Source organism: Orycteropus afer, unplaced genomic scaffold (genome assembly GCF_000298275.1).
Source record: "Orycteropus afer afer isolate SDZICR_OR568_19922 unplaced genomic scaffold, OryAfe1.0 scaffold00070, whole genome shotgun sequence".
NCBI lineage: Eukaryota > Metazoa > Chordata > Mammalia > Tubulidentata > Orycteropodidae > Orycteropus > Orycteropus afer.
Window position 1 is genome coordinate 8,882,963 of NW_006921657.1, and position 22,206 is coordinate 8,905,168.

Sequence of the window (22,206 nt, forward strand, 5' to 3'; positions counted from 1 at the left end):
TTACTATACTTTCCCTGGATAATCTCTACTACTTTGACTATAATTAACCATTTTTCGATTATTCCCAAATCTACATTTCTAGAACCTCTCTCTCCCCTGAATTTCAGACCTAAAAATTCTGTTTATCTTCTCTTATATATCCCTAAGGACTACTCAATATTAAAATGTCTAATCCTTAACTAATCACATCCCCACCCCCTATCCAAGTAACTTCTCTTGCTTCTCCTCCTAGTACCTTATCTCAGTAACAAAAATCTGTTTCATTCTTTGGCTTCTTTCTCATCTGTTGATCCAGCCAATCACCAAGGCCTGACAATTCTATTTCCTAAAAATCTTGTCCATGTTTCTCAACATCCACTGCCACTATTTAGCACTGTTGTTAAGAGTGCTAGTAGCTGAGAAAAAGCTAGATGTATCTGGGTTCAAATCTTCACTCCACAATATCTTAGCCAGCTGTATGATTTTGGACAAGTAACCACCTTTCAAGTACTTCAGTTCTCACTACACAAAATGTTACCTGTCAGTTCAGATGACCATCAACTCTACCTTGGATTATTCTGACAGCCTCTTGAGACTCCTCGTCTCAAGTCTGGCCCTTCTCCAATCCAGTTGCCTCAGAGTTGACAAGAGGCCAATAATCTTTCTAAAGCAAATATCTAATCATGGTATTCATTTTAAACCCTATTGTCCTCAAGAGGAGGCCTAATCTCCTTAACATGACACAGAAGGGCTTTTAAAATCTGGCCTGTTTAATATTATGGTAGCTCTGGTAGCATAATGCCTAAGGCATTTGACTGCTAACCAGAAGGCTGGCGGTTCAAATCCACCAGCCACTCCTCAAAGGAAGGTTGGGCAATCTACTTCCGTAGTGATACCACCTCAGAAACCCGACAAGGGGTGGCTATGAGTTGGATCTGACTTGAAGGCAGTGAGTTCAGTTTTTGGTTTTGTCCTTGAGAAGGCTTAAACTCCTTAATATGACATAGAAGGCCTCTTAAAATCTGGCCTGTTTAATACTAAACCGTATCTCTTGTATTCCCATCCTCTGCCTATCACGCACAAACCGTAGTTAATTTTATGTCCTCAGACTTCCCAGGCTATTCTGTGCCACTAGGTTTCTAAATAAGAAGCTCTGTTGGCACAGTGCCTTAAGGCATTTGACTGCTAACTAGAAGTCTGGTGGTCCAAACCCACCAGCCACTCGACGAAAGAAAGATGGGGCAATTTACTTCCACAAAGATTTATAGCCTCAGAAACCCACTGGGGGTTGCTATGAATCGGAATCGACTCTCAAACCAGTGATTTTTTTTTTTTTTTTTTTGAGGTTTCTAAATATGCTCTCTGCCTGCAAATCCTCTGCCTTCTGAATTCCTCTTCCCATCATACACATAGCTAGATAAACTTGTATTTTTGCTTTACTTCTCTGTTGGTTATCACTTCTCTAAAGCCATCCTAACCTATACGACTGATTAGGCATACCCTTCCTAGGTTTTCAGCATCCCAGACCTACCTGTATCTTGTGCTTTTACTTGTTAATCTCTATCATAATTGTTTGTTTGACTGTAAGTTCCTTGAGGACAGTGAATACACCTCATTCACCACTATATTCCTCAATAATTAGCATAGCTACTGACACACAGTAGGCAATCAATATTTGTTTAATAAATAAATGTGCACTTCTTGTACCTTTTAGTTAACTCTATCTAAAATTTAATATGCTACACTTAATCAACCATATGTCACCAAGTTACACGACCCTTTAATATAAAAGGGATTTTATATTTCCTACCACATAACCTATAAGAGGAATGATTTGAATACAAATACACCACATCTTGTAAAATGCATGTAATCTTAAGTAAGATCTTGATTGCCAAGGTTTAGAAGAAATAGAAAAAGATTACATTGAGGAAATTCTTAACGCATAGTGAAAAGAGACAATAAAAGGAGGTTTTTTTATTCAAAGGTATAACTGGATAAGTAGATTTGTTTACAACCATTCTTGTGAAATACTTTTTAAAAAAATACGACCAACTTCTTTGCAAATAGCAGACACATACCTCAACTATGATGACCTAATTTTTGGTGGGTAATGTACATGATTAGGCAGAAATAGGCAAGCTCACACTGGCAGATTAACTATCAAATGCTCAGTCAAAACTCCGTTTGTGGCCCCCGCTTCTTGATCGATTTCTATTTCCACTTCGTCTTCTACTGTCTTGTCGACTTCCTGACCGACTTCCCTGTCGACTCTGTCTACCTGAGCGGCCACCGGATCGGCCACCTGACCGGCCTGACCGCCCACCTGACCAGCCACTCCTCTGTCTGGAATTTGAAGATGTGTTTCCATCATAGTACTCTTCAATTTCAGGTAATTTGGCTGGCACTGAGAGTATCCAGTCTGAATCATGCCACTCTGCCTGTTAGGGGAATTTACAGGGTTAATATAAATGCACATAGAAACCAAGCAAGCACATGAGTATATCCATTTCATATCCATTATTATTAGTACACTTAGCTAAAGGCCATCTATCCATTAAATTCAAAGTGTCTGAAACAAAAATGATAAAAAAAAAATTAAGCAAAAACAAAAATGTGCTCAAAGCTCATTCACTACAGTTCATGAGTTTTTGTCTCAGAGGAGATGCTCTGGCCCATTCTGAGAATCTAAATTTATACTTAGTTTATTTCTAAGGCACTTTGATTGCATAGGGGATAAGGGATCTGGCTGCTAACCAGAAGGTCAGTGGTCAAATCCACTAGCCTTTCTGTGGAAGGAAGATGGGGCGATCCACTTCCATAAAGATTTACAGCCTCGGACACCCAATGGGGATCGCTATGAGTCGGAATAGACTTGAAAGCAGTGAATTTGGTGGTGGTTTTTTTTTTTTTTATAAATTCTGAAAAGAGCACCATCTGATTTCAAAGAAGATATGCCATTAATAAGTAATACATTGCTTTAAAAAAGTATACTCACAGCATAAGAGCTGATGATAGCAATTAAAAACCTGTCAACACCAGCTAGGGATTAAAACATGTAGCCACTGGAGACAATTTGCTATAGAGGCGAATAACTCAAGATCTACAAATCAGCAGCTCATAAGAGTATCGCTATGTTATATCCTACTACATTAGCATGTTCACTGTGATTATGAGTTGCCAAGGAAGGTTAATATTTAAGATAACTTGATGGTGAAAGAATGTACAAAATGAATTGAATACCAGTACCTTTCATGTCTAGACAAAGAAAGTTACGAGAGATTACTAGAGTCACGAGAAAAGGACTTAGAAACCAAACTAAAGAGGCTCCTGCTGTTCAAAATTGGGATAATTTAAACATTAACGAGGATAACATCTAGAACACACTGCACACATCAAATGTTTAAATCTGGTCATCTTTGGAAAGTGTTTCAGAGTCAATTCATACTTGAAAATGAGTAACTAAAAACAAGTATCAACCATTTATCCCACCTTTCCTATAAAAACATCTCAGAATAACCAAACAACTAATGAGGAGTAGTTTCCTTTTATATAAGTATTCTGCTAATACATGAAGAACGAATGAATAGAATTAGAATAGTACCATTCTGAAATCTAATAAATTAATAGATCTGGGCAGTGGTATGAGGCTGCTAATATGAGAAAAAGCCATGTTATGTACTTCCTGATGGATGTATACAACACTAGTTTTTACTGATTTCAGAAAAGAGAGGAAGGCAGAGGAACATGTTAACCACCAAAAGAATGCAATTGGCAAATTCCACACTTCAGTAATCTCTAGCAAAAACAACTTTCTTCAACAGGTAAAATGCAAGGAAAATTTGGAAAAAAGGAAGAGAAAGGGAGGAAAACACAGCTTGAAAAGATTTATCAGATAACAAATTACAGAGGATAAACCATATTTAAATACTGTAAAAATATATAGCAGACAAGAGGGGAAATTTAAACGTAATATTTGATATTATTAATGAATTACTATTTTTTAAGTTATGGTATTTTTTTTTCTAAAGGAATTCTTACCATTTAGATACATGGAGATATTTGTGGTTGAAATGACATAATGAATTTGTTTCAAAAGAATACAGGAGAGTGGAGAACTGAATGGAAATATACATGCAACAAACCTTGTCATGAGCTGGTAATTACTGAAGTTGGGTGATGGGTACATGAGGGTTCATTATGCATTTCAGTCTACTTATATGTGTTTGAAGGAGCTCTGGTAGCGTAGTGCCTAGGCACATGACTGTTAACCAGAAGGCTAGTGGTTCAAGCCCACCAGACACTCCTCGAAAGAAAGGTTGAGCCTTCTACTTCTGTAGTGATACTGCCTTGGAAACCCAAGGAGGGGTCGCTATGAGTTGAGTCCCACTCGACGGCACATAACAACAACAACAACATATGTGTTTGAAACTGTTTATTGTATGAGATTAGATATTTGATATTAAAAAATTATTAACTGATTTGTTGCTATGTGCCATCAAGTCGGACCAGACTCATAGCGACCTCTCCTTGGGTTTCCAAGGCGGTATCACTATGGAAGTAGACTGCCCAACCTTCCTTCCAAGGAGTGGCTGGTGGGTTTGAACCACCAGCCTCCCGGTTTGCAGTCAAGTGCCTTAGGCACTATGCTACCAGAGCTACTATTAACTGATTAAGGCATGATAATTGTATTGGACTACATTTTAAAAAAGAATCCTTATCTTTCAGAGAAACATACTGAACTATTTACAGATGAAATTAAAAAAATAAATAAATACCTGTAACCTTTCTGATTCAGTTGTGGGAACATCAAAGCAAACACCCTAAAAGCAAAAAATAAAAACATTTTTGTTTAGATGCGTATGAGTTAACAGATCACTAACACACTAATACTTACGGCCAATCTTCTGTTAGTTTTTTTTAAATTTATACTTGTATACCTACCACCTAGAATAATTTATCATGACATTTTACTGGAGCATTTTCAGTATCTCAGAACATTTCATTATGTGGATCCCTCTGAATTTTCTATATATACAATCATCTACAAATAAAGACAGTTTTCTTAAAAAAACTAGTTGTTTCTGATGATTGCTTAGAGGACTAAAATAGATAATATATGCATAAAATATGGATGACAGAGTAGCAGCTTAATGTATTTTCTGATGTGAGAGTAGCTAAATACAACATCTAGTAAGAATCTACTGACGCATACCCTCTGCAACAGTTTTTGTTGATATTATTATGTTGTTCAATGTTCCTTATAAAATGACCCTACTGATAAATTCCTTTAAAAATTTAGTGCCATAAAGTTTTTCTCCTGAACAGTTATAGTGTTTATCAGCTAAGACACATGTTTCTTCTTTGGTCTTAGTTGCCAGTAAGTTGAAATCTAAGGTAATTCTCAATTATAGCAACTACTTTGACCTAAGGATCTTATTATATTTACTTTACCCTACCATCTACATTTTTTCTGTATGTGTATATTATCTCATATTTGCCCAAAATTTTTTGAAGGTGGTAATAGAAAATTCAGAGATGATTACTTCAAATAAACAAACAATCTAGTTAATAAACCCTAGGCTAGAACAAACCTATGTAGATGTTAAGTTAGATGAATAAATATAACATCTCAAACATTTCAAAACCGTTAGAAAAAATCAGAGCCACTAAGATTACAGACAGTTTAAACGTTGCTGTTTCAAGATCATATTCCAATATTTCTCATTTAACTCACATCATTATCCTCACTGCAATCATAAATTACTTAGTCTTAGAGAAAAAACACATACAAACATAACTAATATGTATACAAGGGCACAAAGTTAGATAACTTGTTATCAGATAGTCAAACTAAGCAGAATGATTTACAGCTTTCTGGAGTCCACGGTTATTTATATTAACTCTCAAAATTTACAACTGGAAACTAACACACACACGAAGAAACAGAATTATTCATCCCATTAAGTGTTTAAAAAAAAAAAAGAAAAGGAAGGAACAGAATCTGCTAGTCTTTATAAATATTAGGTAGCTGATTAAAAAGCTTTTTAACTGTGCAGAAAAGCCTACCATATTTCCTTTGAGGAGGCACATTCTGGTAATTTGGGACACAGCATTACTACTCAGCTTTCTGTTAAGTTCTTTCCAAGCACAGTTGACATCCTGTATTTCTTCTGGGCTTTCCAGAGTCATGGTCACAAAACCCTTAAGAAATAAATGTAACATTATGTTTGGAAAAAAATCATTATCAGCGTTATAGTACTTTATGAGTTAACCACGTACTTTTTATGAGCCAAAAGTCTAATAGGGCTCTTAAAAAATAATAATAATAACTTATTTAAAAATGTATTCATAACTATATGCAAAGAAATTAATTTGGACCCCTCCACCTCATTCCATATAAAAAAACTAACTCAAAATGAATCAAAGACCTAAATACAAGAGCTAAAATTATAAAACTCTTAAAAGGTAGTGGTAAATCTTCATGACTCTGGATTTGGCAATGGACTGTTAGATATGACATCAAAAGCACACGGTACAAAAGAAATAGATAAGTTGGACTTCATAAAAAATAAAAACTTTTGTGTAAAGAATGGGAGCTCTGGTGGCATAGTGGTTAACACATCAAACTGCAAACAAAAAGGTCTGAGGTTTGAATCTACCAGTTACTCCATGGGAGAAAGATGAGGCTGTCTGCTTCCATAAAGATTTACAGCCTTTCATGTGAGTTAAACATTTACCTCAAGTAGACACACGCCCTGGAGAGAACAATCATGGGAGAAGGAAGGGCTGCTTATGCACAGGGAGATAGCTCAGGTGCAGAAGAGTATGAAGGGATGGACACTGGGAGGAGGTAACTATGGGGAGGAAGTGGGAGGGGAGCTGCTGCATTGTAAATTTTGGTCAATGACATGAGACAAAGTATATGTGAACTGCTGTATGAAAAGTGAATTTACTCTGTAAATCTTCACCCAAATCCTAAAAAAAAAAAAAAAAAAAAGGTGAGGAAAAAAAAAAAAAAAAAGATTTACAGCGTTGGTAATCTGATGAGCAGTTCTACTCTGTCCTATAGGGTCACTATGAGTTGGAATAGATGTGTTGGCAGTGGGTTTGGGTGCAAAGGACATTATCAAGAATATAAAATGATAAAGAATGTGAGAAAATATTTACAAATCATACAGCTATAAGAAGTTAATATCCAGAATATATAAAGAACCCTTAACAAGTCTCAACAACAAAAAGATGAAAATCCCAATTTTAAAAATGATCAAAGAACTTAAACATTTTTCCACAAAAGATACAGAAATGTTCAAGCATATGAAAAGAAGTTCAACACCACTGGTCATTAAGGAAATGTAAATTAAAACCATATGAATAACCACTTCATATACACTGAACAAAAAAACAAACTCATTGCCATTGAGTCAACTCTGACCCACAGCGACCCCAAATGTGTTTCCGAGGCTATAAATCTTTATGAAGTAGACTGCCTCATCTTTCTTCCACGGAGCAGCTGATAGGTTGAACCACTGACATTCCGGTTAGCAGCCAAATGCCTTATCCACTATGCCACCAAAGCTCACACACACTAGGGTGGCTTTAATTTTTAACAAATGGAATATAACAAGTGTTGGCAAGAATGTGGTAAAATAAGAACCACTGTGTGGTAGATGGTGGGAAGAAGAATGGTACAGATGCTGTGAAAACAGTATAACAGTTCCTCAAAAAACAAACATAGAACTACATATAACCCAGCAATTCTACTCCTTGGTATATATCCAAGAGAAATGAAAACATTTGCCCACACAGAAACTTATAAATGAATTTATAGCAGCATTATTCATAATAGCCAATTGGTGGGAACAACCCAAATTGGATAAACAAATTATAGTATATACATATAATGAAGATTATTCAGCTATGAAAAAGAATAAAGTACTGAAACATGCTACAACTTGGATGAACCTTAAAAACAAAAAAGGTTGCATACTGTGTAATTGCTTTCATATGATATATCTAGAACAGGGAACTTCATAGAGTCAAAAAGCAGATTAGAGTACCAGGGGATGGGGCAGAGAGAATGGGAAGTAATTACCTAATGGATATCCAGTGTTTTTATGGGGTGATGAAAAAGTTTTGAAACTATTATAGAGAGCTGATGGTTACACAACATTGTGAATGCATAAATACTAAATTTCACTGAACTGTACACTTTATAAGTTTATTGTATGTTATATGAATTTCACCTCAATAAAATATATATATTTATTAATAGAAAACTAATGTTTATAGAAAGAACCCTGGTGGTGCAACGGTTAAGCACTTGGCTGCTAACCAGAAGGTTAGCAGTTAGAATCCACCTAGCAGCTCCACAAGAGAAAGATCTGGTGATCTGGTGATCTGCTCCTACAAAAAACCCCTATGCGGCAGTTCTGTTCTGTCACAAGGGGTCACTGAGTCACAATCGACTCAACAGCACACAGCAGCATTTACAGATCACTGAATGTACTATCCTTCTATGCACTGCTTCTAAATATACTAAAGAGTCTATTTAATTCTAACCATCAGGTAGGGGGGACAAACTTGTCTGTCAGCTTGTCCTACTGTGGGGGCTTGAGTGTCGCTGTGAGGCTGGAGGCTATGCCACTGGTGTTTCAAATGCCAGGAGGGTTACCCATGGTGGACAGGTTTCATCGGAGCCTCCAGACTAAGACAGACTTGGAAGAAGAAAAAGACTGTCCACTCTCAAAGAACACACCAGGGGAAACCTTATGAAAAGCAGTGAAACACTGTCTGATGTATTACTGAAAACTTTATCAAGAGCCCTGAAACACTGTACGATATAGTGCCAGAAGATGAGCCCCTCAGGTCGGAAGGCACTCAAAACTCAACTAGAGAAGAGCTGCCTCCTCAGGGTAGAGCCGACCTTAATGGTGGACAGAGCAGAGGTTTAGGGAACCCCATCTACTGATAAGCACGTCTCAAGATGAGAAAAAACAGCTGCAAACGTCCATTAATAAACAGAACATGGAACGTATGAAATATGAATCTAAGAAGATTGAAGTTGTCAAAAATGAAATGGAATGCATAAAGATCGACATCCTAGGCATTACGAGCTGAAATGGACTGGTTTTTGGCCATTCTGAATCAGATGATCATATGATCTCTCTACTATGCGGGGAATAACAAATTGAAGAATGGTGTGGTGTTCATCATCACAAAGAATGTATCAAGATTTATCCTGAAGTACAGTGCTATCAGTGATAGGATAGTATCCATATGCCTACAAGGAAGACCAATTAATACTGGTAAATGATTCAAATTTACGTACCAAGCACCAAAGCCAAAGATGAGGAAATTGAAGATTTTTACCAACTTCTGCAGTCTGAAATTGACCGAACATACAATCAAGATGTGTTAATTATCACTGGTGACTGGAATGCAAAAGTTGGAAAGAATCACTGGTAGTTGGAAAATATGGCCTTGGTGATAAAAATGATGCTGGTGATTGCATGATAGAATTTTGCGAGACCAACGACTTATTCATTCCAAATACCTTTTTTCAACAACACAAACGGCGGCTATACAAGTGGACTTTGCCAGACAGAATACACAGGAATCAGACTGACCACATCTGTGGCAAGAGGTGATGTTGAAGCTCAGTATCTTCAGCCAAAACAAGGTCAGGAGCTGACTGTGCAACAGACCATCAACTGCTCATATGCAAGTTCAAGTTGAAGCTGAAGACAATTAAAACAAGTCCACAAGAGTCAAAATATGACCTTGATTATATCCCTCCTGAATTTAGAGACCATCTAAAGAACAGTTTTGATGTACTGAACATCAGTGACTGAAAACCAGAGGAATTATGGGACGACATCAAGAACATCATCCATGAAGAAAGCAAAAGGTCATTAAAAAGACAGAGAAAGAAGACCAAAATGGATGTCAGAAGAGACTCTGAAACTTGCCCTTGAGTGGAGAGTAGCTAAAGCAGGTGGAAGAAACGACAGGATAAAAAAGCTGAAATGTGCAAAGATCTGGAGTTAGAAAACCAAAAGGGAAGAACACACTCAGCGTTTCTAAAGCTGAAAGAACTCAGGAAAAAAATTAAGCCTTGAATTGCAATACTGTAAGATTCCATGGGCAATACATTGAATGATGCAGGAAACATCAAAAGAAGATGGATGGAATACACAGAGTCACTATACCAAAAAGAACTGATAGATGATCATCCATTTGAGGAGGTGGCATATGATCAGGAACCAATGGTATCGAAGGAGGAAGTCGAAGCTGCACTGAAGGAATTGGTGAAAAACAAGACTCCGGGAATTGACATAATACCAAATGAAATGTTTCAACAAACGGATGTCACACTAGACGCACTCACTCGGCTACACCAAGAGATTTGGAAAACATCTACCTGGCCAACTGACTGAAAGAGATCCATATTTGTACCCATTCTAAAGAAAGATGATCCCACAGAATGTGGACATTATCGAACAATTATCATTGATACCACATACAAGTAAAATCTTACTAAAGATAATTCAAAAATGGTTGCAGCAGTGTATTGACAGAGAACTTCCAGAAATGCAAGCTGGATTCAGAAGGGATGAGGAGTGAGGGATATCATAGCTGATGTCAAATGGATGTTGGCTCAAAGCAAAGAATATCAGAAAAATGTTTATTCGACTATGCAAAGCCATTCGACTGTGTGGCTCATAACAAACTGTGGGTAACACTGAGAAGAATGGGTATTCCAGAACACTTGATTGTGCACAGACCAGGAGGATGTCATTCTAATAGAATAAGGGGACACTGTGTGGTTTAAAATCAGGAAGGGAGTGCGTCAGGGTTGGATCCTTTCACCATATTTATTCAATCTGTATGCTGAGCAAATAATCCGATAAGTTGGACTATATGAAGAAGAATGTGGCATCAGGATTAGAGGAAGACTCATTAACAACTTGTGATACAGAGACGACACAACTTTGCTTGCTGAAAGTGAGGATGACTTGGAGCACTTACTGATGAAGATTAAAGACCACAGTCTGCAGTATGGATTACACCTCAATATAAAGAAAACAAAAATCCTCACAACCAGACCAATAAACAGCATCATGATAGATGGAGAAAAGACTGAAGTTGTCAAAGACTTCATATTATTTGGTTCTATAATCAATACCAATGAAAGCAGCAGTCAAGACATAAGAAGACTTATTGCATTGGGCAAATCTGTTGCAAAAGACCTCTTTCAAGTGCTGAAGAGCAAAGATATCTTTTAAGACTAAGATGCACCTAACCAATGGTATTTTCAGTTGCCTCATATGCATGTGAGAGCTGGACAATGAATAAGGAAGACCAAAGAAGAGTTGATGCTTTTGAGTTGTGTTGTTGGTGAAGAATGCTGAAAAGTACTGTGGACTGCTGAAAGGAGTAACAAACCTATCCTGGAAGAAGTGCATCTGGAATGCTCCTTGGAAGCGAGGATGGCCAGACTTCATCTTACCTACTTTGGTCATGTTGTCAGAAGAGAGCATTCTCTGGAGAAGGATGTCATGGTTGGTAAAGTGGAAGGTCAAAGAAAGAAAGGCCCTCAATGAGATAGACTGACACAGTGGCTGCAGCAATGGGCTCAGGTGTAGTACAGATTGGGAGGCTGGCAGAGGACTGGGCAGTGTGTTGTTGTGTTGTACATAGGGTCGTTATGAGTCATAGATGACTGACGGCACATAACAACAGCAAACAACATCATGCTTAGAGAGTTAAACGAAAGCATCAGAGAAAGATAACAAAGATAGTGAAGAACTGGATACCACTTTGTAAGGAAAATGTTGAAGAAGCCAGAGTTAGCTTGAAGCAGAAAAATGTGCAAGAGGACATAAGCCTCTAAACATTCGAAGGCCTAGAACATAAGTGAAAATTACTTGTTTTGTAAAACCTTACTGGACAGTAAAAGAATCAACATGAAGAAGATAGAGGGAGGCATTCATTTAACAAATGTTTTTTGAATGCTCCCTATCAATGTACTAGAGATTGTACTAGGTGCTGGGGATTCGGGAGCAAACAGCCCTTTCTCTCATAGCGGTTACATTCTAGTGAACTGGGGGGTGGGTGGACACAGACAATACAATAAACAAATATGTCAGATGATAATAAGCTCCAGAGGTGGGGGGATAGGCAAGAGAACAGGAGGGCAAGCTATTTTTTAGATTTGGTGATATTTGAGCAAGATCTGAATAAAATGAAGAAGGAAGCTATGTAGCTAATTAGAGGGGAAGATCATTCGAGACAGAGAAAGTAAGTGGAAAGGCCTCAACCAGGAGTGCGTTTGAGTAACAAGTAGGCTAGGTGGTTAAAACAAGCAAGGAGAAGTAGTAAGAGATGAGGCCAAAGGGGAAGCAATGGGAAGACCCTATAGGACATTCATTGTAAGCCATGGTCAAGACTCTGGATTTCAGTTTAACCCTTAAATTTTCAACCACTAGAACTTGTTTCTAATACATTTAGTCACAGCTTGGATCTGCAAAGAGAGATTTTCCTGTTGGGTAAGGATTGAGACTCAATGATCTCTTAGGTACTTCTTAGCTCTCACAATCTATCTTAATATTTTCATCCCTCACCCCACTGGCACTGAGTCAATTCCAACTCATACTGATCCCACTGGGTTTCCAAGGCAATAAATCTTTAGGGTAGTGGATTACCTTATCTTCCTTCCACGGAGCAGCTGGTAGGTTTGAACCACCAACCTTCTGTTTAACAGCCAAATACCTTTATTATACCACCAGAGCTCCTTAAAATTTTCATAGGTAAATAAATATTTTCTGAAGGGGCATTTGGGAGGTTATTAGGGATTAATTTATACACTACTAAAGTATCAAGCCGGGAGCTCTGGTAGCGTAGTGCCTAAGGCACTTACTTGACTGCTAACCAGAAGGCTGGCAGTTAAAACCCACCAGCCACTCCTCAGAAGGAAGATGGGGCAATCTACTTCCATAGTGATACTGCCTCGGAAACCCAAGGAGGGGTCGCTATGAGTGGGGTCCGACTCGATGGCACATAACAACAACAACAACAAAGTATCAAGCCACAGACTACTTTCTAATAACAGAGAGTAAAATATACCCTTACAATGGGAATATGTGGCACTTTGCATCAAACTAAGCATTACTAGTACTGCAACAATCTGACATTATGCCTCCTATTGTGATACAAGTATGAAGTACATAATATCTCCTGTAAAGTACTATGGCCAACAATGTTTAACCTGAATTTAAAATCAAGCTTCAATATTATATCCAGTTTAGAGGAAAAACTTTGGATAAAGAAAAAAATTAAATGATGCATGAAGAAAAGAAAATACATGAGACATTCTACTAGACAACAACTGGCCTAATCCAAAAATACCAAACTCACTGCCATGGAGTCAGATCTGACTCATGGAGACCCCTCCTTGGGTTTCCAAGGCAGTATCTTATGGAAGTAGGTTGCCCAATCTTCCTTCCGAGGAGTGGCTTGTGAGTTTGAATCATGAGCCTTCTGGTTAGCAGATATCAGAGATTCTTTTTAAAGTCAGGTCCTCTCACTCAGGGATACACTTCATTTATGCCTAAATGAATAATAAACCTTTGAACTATTTGTAACCAATGGCTCCGGTGTGGTCTGTTTTGACGTCTGATACTGACCTAGGAATGGGCCAGGTAAGATCATGTTTAAACACACATACCCAAATACCCAGACACACACATTCACTAATATACAGCCCACACACACTACATGTATAGGCAATCCTTGCTTTGCATGTTGTTGTTTTTGGGTATCACTGAGTCAACTACAGTGACCCCATGTAACAGAGAAGAACTGCTCCATAGTGTTTTCTTGGCTGTAATCTTTATGGAAGCTGATCACCAGGTCTTTCTCCCACAGACCTGCTGGGTGAGTCTGAATTGTCAACTTTTCAATTAGCAGCCAAGCATTTAACTGCTGTACCACCTATGTTAGTCACATAGAAACTATTTCTTGCTTTTTATGGTGCAGTGAATTACTTAATATGGCCTTTCTAGTTATAGCTTGTAACTCCTACTAAATGACTGGGTAGGACCATGCAAATGTGAGGTGTTTGTGGCTCACCAAGGGGACTAGACAGCTTGCTAATATAAATAAAGGGCACAGCATCCTTGTGTTGGATGGGGCCATGCAAATAAGGTGGATGGAACAAGGGAATTGGTATGTTGTGCCATCCTACTAGGCTTAAAATGAGCCACCCAAGGGTAGGAAGTGGGGAATCTCACTACCACCAAAAAAGAAAAGCCAGGAATACAGCACATCCTTTGGATTTGAGATTTCTGTGCTGAACTTTCTCAATCCAGGATAACAGAGAAAGCTATTAACACTTAGCTGAGATGGCAAGAGAGGGCAAGAAGCAGTGGCAGAGGAATGGTGGCAAGAGAAACAGGAGATCAACAGGAAACAGTGCAGTCAGTTTCTGGATCCACGGAGCAAGAAAGCTGAGTGCCTTCAGGCAGGAGACTTGGTGACGGAGTGGGGTGCCTCTAGGCACTTACTGGTAGAACTAAAAGAGCTCTGCAACATTTGGCCAAACAAGGCAAATGCCATGGGACCGCGGGGCCTAGAAGCTGAGAACCAGACAGGCATGCCTGCATGGCTGAGAAGAGGCTATATTGATCGAAGAACTATATCCTGAGTCACTTCTGATCCCAAACTGTAACTGGTTACTTCCCTAATGAAGCCCATGATCATACTGTCTGAGTTCTGTGTGGTCACTGCAACAAATGATCGAACCCAGCAGAGTAGGCAGTGCCATAAGAGGGACAGCTGGTGTCAGAACTGGTAAAAAGGGTTGGTGGAGGCACTGCATTACCGAAATCAGCCTTGGGCTGTTGATCTTGATCCTACTTATAAAGTTAGAGGAGTTCAGACACCCCTCAGGCCATTTTTACACAGGGTTATATGGCAATTTACAAAATGAAGAATAAGTTCTAGTATACGTAAGTTCCAGTTAACATGTTGTTGTTGTTGTTATTTGCCGTCGAGTCGGCCCCGACTCATAGCGACCCCTCCTTGGGTTTCCGAGGCAGTATCACTACGGAAGTAGGATTGCCCAACCTTCCTTCCGAGGAGTGGCTGGTGGATTTGAACCGCCAGCCTTCTGGTTAGCAGTCAAGTGCCTTAGCCACTATGCTACCAGAGCTCCCCCAGTTAACACAGTACTATATAAAGTTAGGATTTCACGTGTATCTCTTCAGATAGATAGACGTTATTGGGATAATAAGGAAAATTTGAATATGGATTAGTTATTAGATAATGATATGAAACCATTATTAATTTCAATAGATAAGACTGTGGTATTGTGATTATATAGAATATCCTTATTAGAAGTTGCATGCTGAAATATTTAAGGATGAATGTCAAAGTATTTTCAGTGTCATTTTCAAATGGCTTAGCAAAAACACAAAGATGTATGTACATAGGGAGATAAAAAGCAAACGCAGCAAAATATTAACAGTTGTTGAATGTAGGTGAATGATGTATGTTTACTACACTATTCTTTCAATCTTTCTATAGGCTTGAAATTTTGAAAAACTTGGAAATCAAAAAAAGTTGGGGGGGTGGAAACAGAGGAGACCAATTACTAGCAAAACAAAATGTTTTGTTTTTTCCCTACACAGAAAGCACAATATATCGAAGAGACTAAGTGTAATACTTATTAACTCATTATACATTATCTGCTCTGGTTCTATTTTTGTCTTTTTCCCAACCAAATAAAATTTTCTACCTTATCAGAGGTGATCAAAGATCGTGGTTCAAAACTTGATGCCCCAGAGATGTGGGCTAATGCTGCAGCCAGTGCATCCACTGCCCCTTTTTCTTCTATTAGTCTCTGAGCTGATGGTCGGAAAAAATCAACAGCAGCATAAGAAACAGAAGCCAGAGACCTGTGGTTTAAAAATAATGATTTTCTTGGTCAAGATACAAGTGAAAAATGAAAGATAAGAGAATGAATGGGAAAAGAAAGAGTAAAATTTTCTTATTTTAATATAACTAAGAGTCTGCTGATAAAACTGGTGATTAAAATTTTCTGATATTTGAACTAGGAGAGGTTAAAGATGAATAGCCTAATGCAAAAGAAAAAATTATTCAGCAAGGTCAGAAAGCATACCTGATGGCATCCATGCTTTTAGATTTAACTAAATCCATTGTAGAAGGAACACCTACACGTTTAAAAGTAATTCCCTGAAAATGAAAGAATTACATTAAAGAAAAATGGAAGTCTTTATAATTTATTCCTAAAAATTAATATAGCTTGTTGAATTTCCATTTCTTGGTCACAAAGATTTCCAAGCCCTAGCCAAAAGATCTGCTTCTTCTAATAAACCATCAATTAAATTCCAGAATGAGAAAAAAAATTTTTTTTTGTACTCTCCCTTTAACTTTGTCATAATCAAGAAATTTCACTTATAAACAAAGCTGATTCCTAAAAAATAAAAAATTAAAAAATTGTGAAAAGATGCTGTTTATATCTATCAATTTTTTATTTTTCCATCTCATTGTACAATATGAAGCAGCATACAAAAACACACATAATAAAAACAGGAAAAAACATGAAATTGCACAAAAAATCCAAATCAGAGAAATGTGTTATTTCTTATAGAAAATGGCTTTTGTACCATTACTCTGTAATCTTAACTATTATACCAATACAGAATTCCCACAGTTACCCATTTATAATGCTGGACTATGAGGTATGAAATCACAATGCACTTCTGATTTATTATCAAGGGAGAAATTCATGAGGTAAATGAGTAAGTCAGCTCTTCTGTCTTCACAATAAAGGCTGTATTAAAACAAAGTCTTACAGCTAATATAAATTTAGCTCTCACAAGCTTCACAACCAAAAGCAGCTTAAACTGAGAAAAGTTATGAAGATCTATTTGTGAGAATATAAAAGAGCTCTTTTTAAGCCTGAAATAATTTAACTCAACTTACTGCTTTTTGTTCCACATATCTTAGCTGACCTCTTTCTCTTGGTTGATAAAAACATATGCAAATCCCTGTCCGGCCAGCTCTACCTGTGCGTCCAGAGCGATGGATATAGGACTCAACATCCTAAAAATAAAAAAGGTAATGCTTTTGAAATTTATGGCAAGTTACAGTCATTCCAGCATCCAAATATGAGATACATTACTACTATGAATAAAAATTCTTTTATTGTAATCCTACGCTCTTTACAACATCCTAAAGAATTTATACCCTTGAATTAGGTGCAGGGAAGATTTTCATTCACCTCCCCAGGACTTTTTATACGGCTGTTATTATTGTCATGTGCCATCAAGTTGATTTCTGATTCACAGTAACTTCATTTAACAGGGTACAACTGCCCCACAGGGTTTTCTTGGCTGTAATCTTTGCAGAAGCAGAGCACCAGGTCCTTCTCCCATGGAGCCACTGGGTAGCTTCAAACTGCCAACCTTCCGGTTAGCAGCTGGTATGCCACAAGGGCTTGTTCTTTATATGCCAACATTTTTCCCCCCAATTGCGATCTGGGTGGAAGTTTACAGAGAAAATTCACTTTCCATACAGCAGTTCACATACACTTTGTCTCATGACATTAACTACAATTTACCACAATCCAACAGCTCCCCTCCCACTTCCTTCCCATAGTTACCTCTTCCCTGTGTCCTTCCCTCCATGCACTCCTGCCCCCTGAGCTATCTCCCTGTGCATATACAGCCCTTCTATTCTCCCATGACTGTTCTCTCCAAGAGGTGTATCTACCTAGTGTACATGTTCACCTCATATGCCTGTCTTTTGTTTGGCTGGAAGCCACAGGAGTGGGTTCAATTCCAGACATGAAGGGCAGCTAGGGGCCATATTCTCAGTGGTTCCATCAGGCTCTATCAGACCAGCAAACCTAGTCTTTTTTTTTCTTCAAATGATTTTGAGTTTTGTTCCACACTGTTCTCCCACTCTATCCAGTATCTCCTACACAGATCCCCCTCCAAGTGGTTGACAGTGGTAGTTTATATGGCAACTTTTTATAATTCCCTTATATGATTTTTTTGCTCTATCCTTCAACTCCAAATAATAAAGTTAATCATTTGCAAAGGCATTAGATTCTGACCAATTCAACACTGCATTAACAAAATATGGCTAAGAGCAACAATAGATGACATATTTTTCACATTTCAAGGAATATCTTGTAAATAAAAAGGCAATCTATAAACTGCTCTTATTTTCCCCAAATTACATCCCACTTCCTACCTGTGGAGGAGAACTTTGAATCACCAGGTCAACCTCAGGAATGTCCAAACCACGGGCAGCCACATTAGTTGCCACCAACACTTTAAAACTACCTTCTCTGAAGCCTTTCAGTGTTATTTCTCTTTGTGACTGTGCAATGTCTCCATGTAAACACTGAGCATTCTATTTTTTAAAAAAGGGGAAAAATTAAGTATATAGCTCATACTTGCAATTGATGGTATCCTAACAGCATACAGTCTGTGCTCTTTGTTGTTTTTTAGTCTTCCTGTTTTCTGATAATTATAGTAATACACACTGTTGTTCCAAAAAAAAAATCAAACATAACAAAGTATTTAACATAAAATATAAAAACTTTCCTTAATACCTGCCTCCTAGAAATAACTAACTCTTGACAATTTGGTGGATATTCTTCTAGTTTTTTTTTTTTTAAATATATACACACACACACTCACACACACTAGCAAATACTGTAATTTTATGTATTAATTTACAAAAAATGGGAACATACTATCTATACAGTTTTTTTTGAAACCTACTTTTTAAGATTTAGTGTATCTTAGCCATTTTTCCACACTTAAGATATTAATTCTAGCTAATTTTTAAACACTGGATATGATTTCTTCATATGGATATATAGTATCATTTACTGATGCACATTTAGATTATATCCAGATTTTCACTTTGGAAACAATACTGAAATGAACACATTTCTGGATACCTCAGTGTACAAGTATCTTAGTAGAATAATTGTCTAGAAATTGAATGAGTCAAGAAATTATGAACACTTAATATCTTAATAGCTATTGACAAACTGTATTACAAAAAGGGGTAGTAGCTCTTTTTACTCCTCAACACTCTACGAGTGTTTATTTCATCATACCCTATCCACCCTGTAGATTACAAATTATTATGATCCTGTGAATCTAATAGGCAAAATTATATCTCAATGTTATTTTAATTTGCATTTCTGTAATTTTTAGTCAAGTTTAAGTTATTTATACTGGGTTGATACTGACTTGTGCTGCAAATAATTTTCCTAATATAAGGTACCATTAAAGCCATAAAGTTAGTAACAACTCTAACAGAATCTAAATCTTAGTATCTAAGCCTAATACATTCATAATAATGCACTCACTAAGCACTTGCTATGCACCCGGGACTATTCCAAGTCTATAACATTCACAAGCTGATAGGCATTTCAGGCTTATGCTTTAACAAGTTAAGTATTGAGTGCTACAAGAATACCTAAGAGGAGACTTGAACTCAGTATTGTTTGGGAGGAAGGAAGCACTGAAGCTGAGACGTGAGAGAATATAAAGGTATTCCTTTATGTACCAGGAGGCTAGGGAGTTCTAGGCAGAAGAAATCTCACACATAAAGGTGAGAAGCAATGTGGCCTGCCTGAGGAACTGCAAATATTTGCATACTACTGAAGCACAGAGTAAAAAGGGAAATGGTGAGAGATGAGGCTAGAAAGGTATATGAACTTTATCCTGAGAACAATGTGGAACAACTGAATGGCTATAAGCACAAGAATATCACAATCAGATTTGCATTTTAGAAAAAACACTGGCTACAATGTATACAGTGTCTAGAAAGGCAAGACAAAAGCCAGGGAGATCCAGTTAGCACAGTCATAAAATGCAGAAGATATCAGTGACCTCACTAGGGTAGTGGCAGTGACTGCCTAGTCACTCAACAAATCCTTAGTGAGTATCTACTACCTGTCAGGCACTAGGGATAAAAAGGCAAACAAAAATAAGACTGCCTCTCTATCCTTATGGTCTTTATAGTCTGTGGGGAGATGGAAAATAATCAAATAATTGTTGCTGTTAAGCACCGTCAAGTCAGTTCCTACTCCGAGCAACCCTACGTACGATAGAATGAAACACTGCCCGGTTGTGTGCTATCTTCACAATCCTTGCTATACTTGAGCCCATCGTCGCAGCCACTCTGTCAATCCATTTCATTTAGGGTCTTCTCTTTTTCGCTGACCCTCTATGTTACCAAGCATGATATCCTTCTCCAGGGACTGATCCCTTCTGACAACATGACCAAAGTAGGTGAGATGAAGTCTGGCCATTCTTGCCTCTAAGGGAACATTCCAGCTGTACCTCTTCCAAAACAGACAGATTTGTTCATTCTTCTGGCACTCCATGGTATTTTTAGTAACCTTCACCAACACCACAATTCAAAGGCATTAATTCTTCTCCATACTTCCTTATTCATTGTTCAGCTTTCATATGCATAATGAGGCTGTTGAAAAATACCATGGCTTAGATCTTCAAAGTGACATCTTTGCTCTTTAACACTTTCAAGAGGTCTTTTACAGCGGATCTGTCCAGTGCAATACATCGTTTGATCTCCTGGCTGCTGCTTCCATGGGCATTGATTATGGATCCAAGTAAAATGAAATTCTTGACAACTTCAATCTTTTCTCCATTTATTGTGATGTTGCTTACTGGTCCAGTTGTGAGGATTTTAGTTTTATGTTGAGGTGTAAATCCATGCTGGAAGCTGTAGTCTTTGATCTTCATCAGTGCGTGCTTCAGGTCCTCTTCACTTTCAGCAAGTGAAGTTATGTCATCTGTGTACTGCAGGTTGTTAATCCTCCTCCAATCCTGTCACCACGTTCTTCTTCATGTAATCTAAGCCAAAACCAATCCAAACCCAGTGCCATCAAGTCAATTCTGACTCGTAGTGACCCCCATTGGGTTTACGTGGTGGTAATCTTTACCGAAGTAGACTGCCCAGTCTCACATCCGTAGAGTGGCTGGTGAGTCTGAACCACCAACCTTCTGGTAAGCAGTCAGATACCTCAGGCACTGTGCTACTAGAGCTCCTTCTCATAGAGTCTAGTTCCTTGGATTATATGCTCATGATATAGATTGAATAATAAATATGGTGAAAGGATACAACTCTGATACACACCTTTCCTGATTTTAAACCACTCAGTATCCCTTTGTTCTTTCTATCTGAACAACTGCCTCTTGGTCTGTGTACAAGTTTCACATTAGCACAATTAAGGGTTCTGAAATTCCCATTCTTCCACTATCCATATTTTGTTAAGGTCCACACAGTCGAATGCCTTTGCATAGTTAATAAAACATAAGTAACCATTTTTCTGGTAATCTCTGCTTTCAGCCAAGATCCATCTGACATCAGCAATGAACTGCCTCATTCCACATCCTCCTCTCAATCTGGCTTGAATTAGTGGCATTTCCTTGTCAATATACTACTGTAACCATTTTTGAATCAAATAATTAGGCACAAATAAATGTAGCCAACAAGCATAGTGCATGAAGCAAAAGGGCATTTAATTGGTGGAAGAGACTGAGCACTTAACAGGGCAACCTGACCTATTTGGGACATAGAAGAGTTCCCTGAAAAATGATGCTCTCGACTAAAATCTGAAGGATGAGTAGGAGCTGCTAGGCAAGGAAGAGTGCAAGTTCAAGAGCCCTGTCATAAAAGGACACATGGAATGTGAGAAAATGAGGCTGGAGAGGGAAGTAGGGAGTTAAAACAAATGCACAAACAAAAACTCACTGCCATCAAGTCAATTCCAACTCACAATGATCCCTTTGGGTTTCTGAGGTGGTAAATCTTTACAGAAGTAGATTGCCCAGTCTTCCCTATGGAGTGGCTGGTGGGTGTGAACCACCAACCTTCTGGTTAGCAGTCAAATGTCTTAGGTACTATGCTGCCAGAGCTCCTAGTACAAAGTAGGTTATGTATGAATTTGAGAAACATCAGATGAAACTGGTGGAAATGAGGTATGTGGTAGTGCGGTGTAGTAAATTACTTAGTGTGGCTTTTCTACCCATAAGTCTTTGTAAACTCTAAGGTGGGAATTGCTATTAGCTACGGAGGAGATCCTGATTTTAAAGTCGCCCACCTGGGTTATTTCTGTTGGGCGTGGCACAATACAATGTTCTGGGA

The 22,206-nt window shown here is 38.0% G+C and overlaps 1 protein-coding gene across 1 annotated transcript in view; it reads right to left on the reverse strand.

Moving 5' to 3' along the window:
* Positions 1–2,150: 2,150 nt before the first annotated feature.
* DDX50 (DExD-box helicase 50) overlaps positions 2,151–22,206 on the reverse strand; it is a 42,465-nt gene continuing 22,409 nt past the window's right edge. Inside the window, exons 9-15 of the mRNA XM_007940676.2 lie at positions 18,265–18,426; positions 16,990–17,109; positions 16,163–16,236; positions 15,779–15,938; positions 6,049–6,183; positions 4,758–4,802; positions 2,151–2,420 (exon numbers count right to left, since the gene is read on the reverse strand). Of these exons, the coding sequence (XP_007938867.1) occupies positions 2,151–2,420; positions 4,758–4,802; positions 6,049–6,183; positions 15,779–15,938; positions 16,163–16,236; positions 16,990–17,109; positions 18,265–18,426 (966 nt within the window). The remainder of the gene's footprint in view (positions 2,421–4,757; positions 4,803–6,048; positions 6,184–15,778; positions 15,939–16,162; positions 16,237–16,989; positions 17,110–18,264; positions 18,427–22,206) is intronic.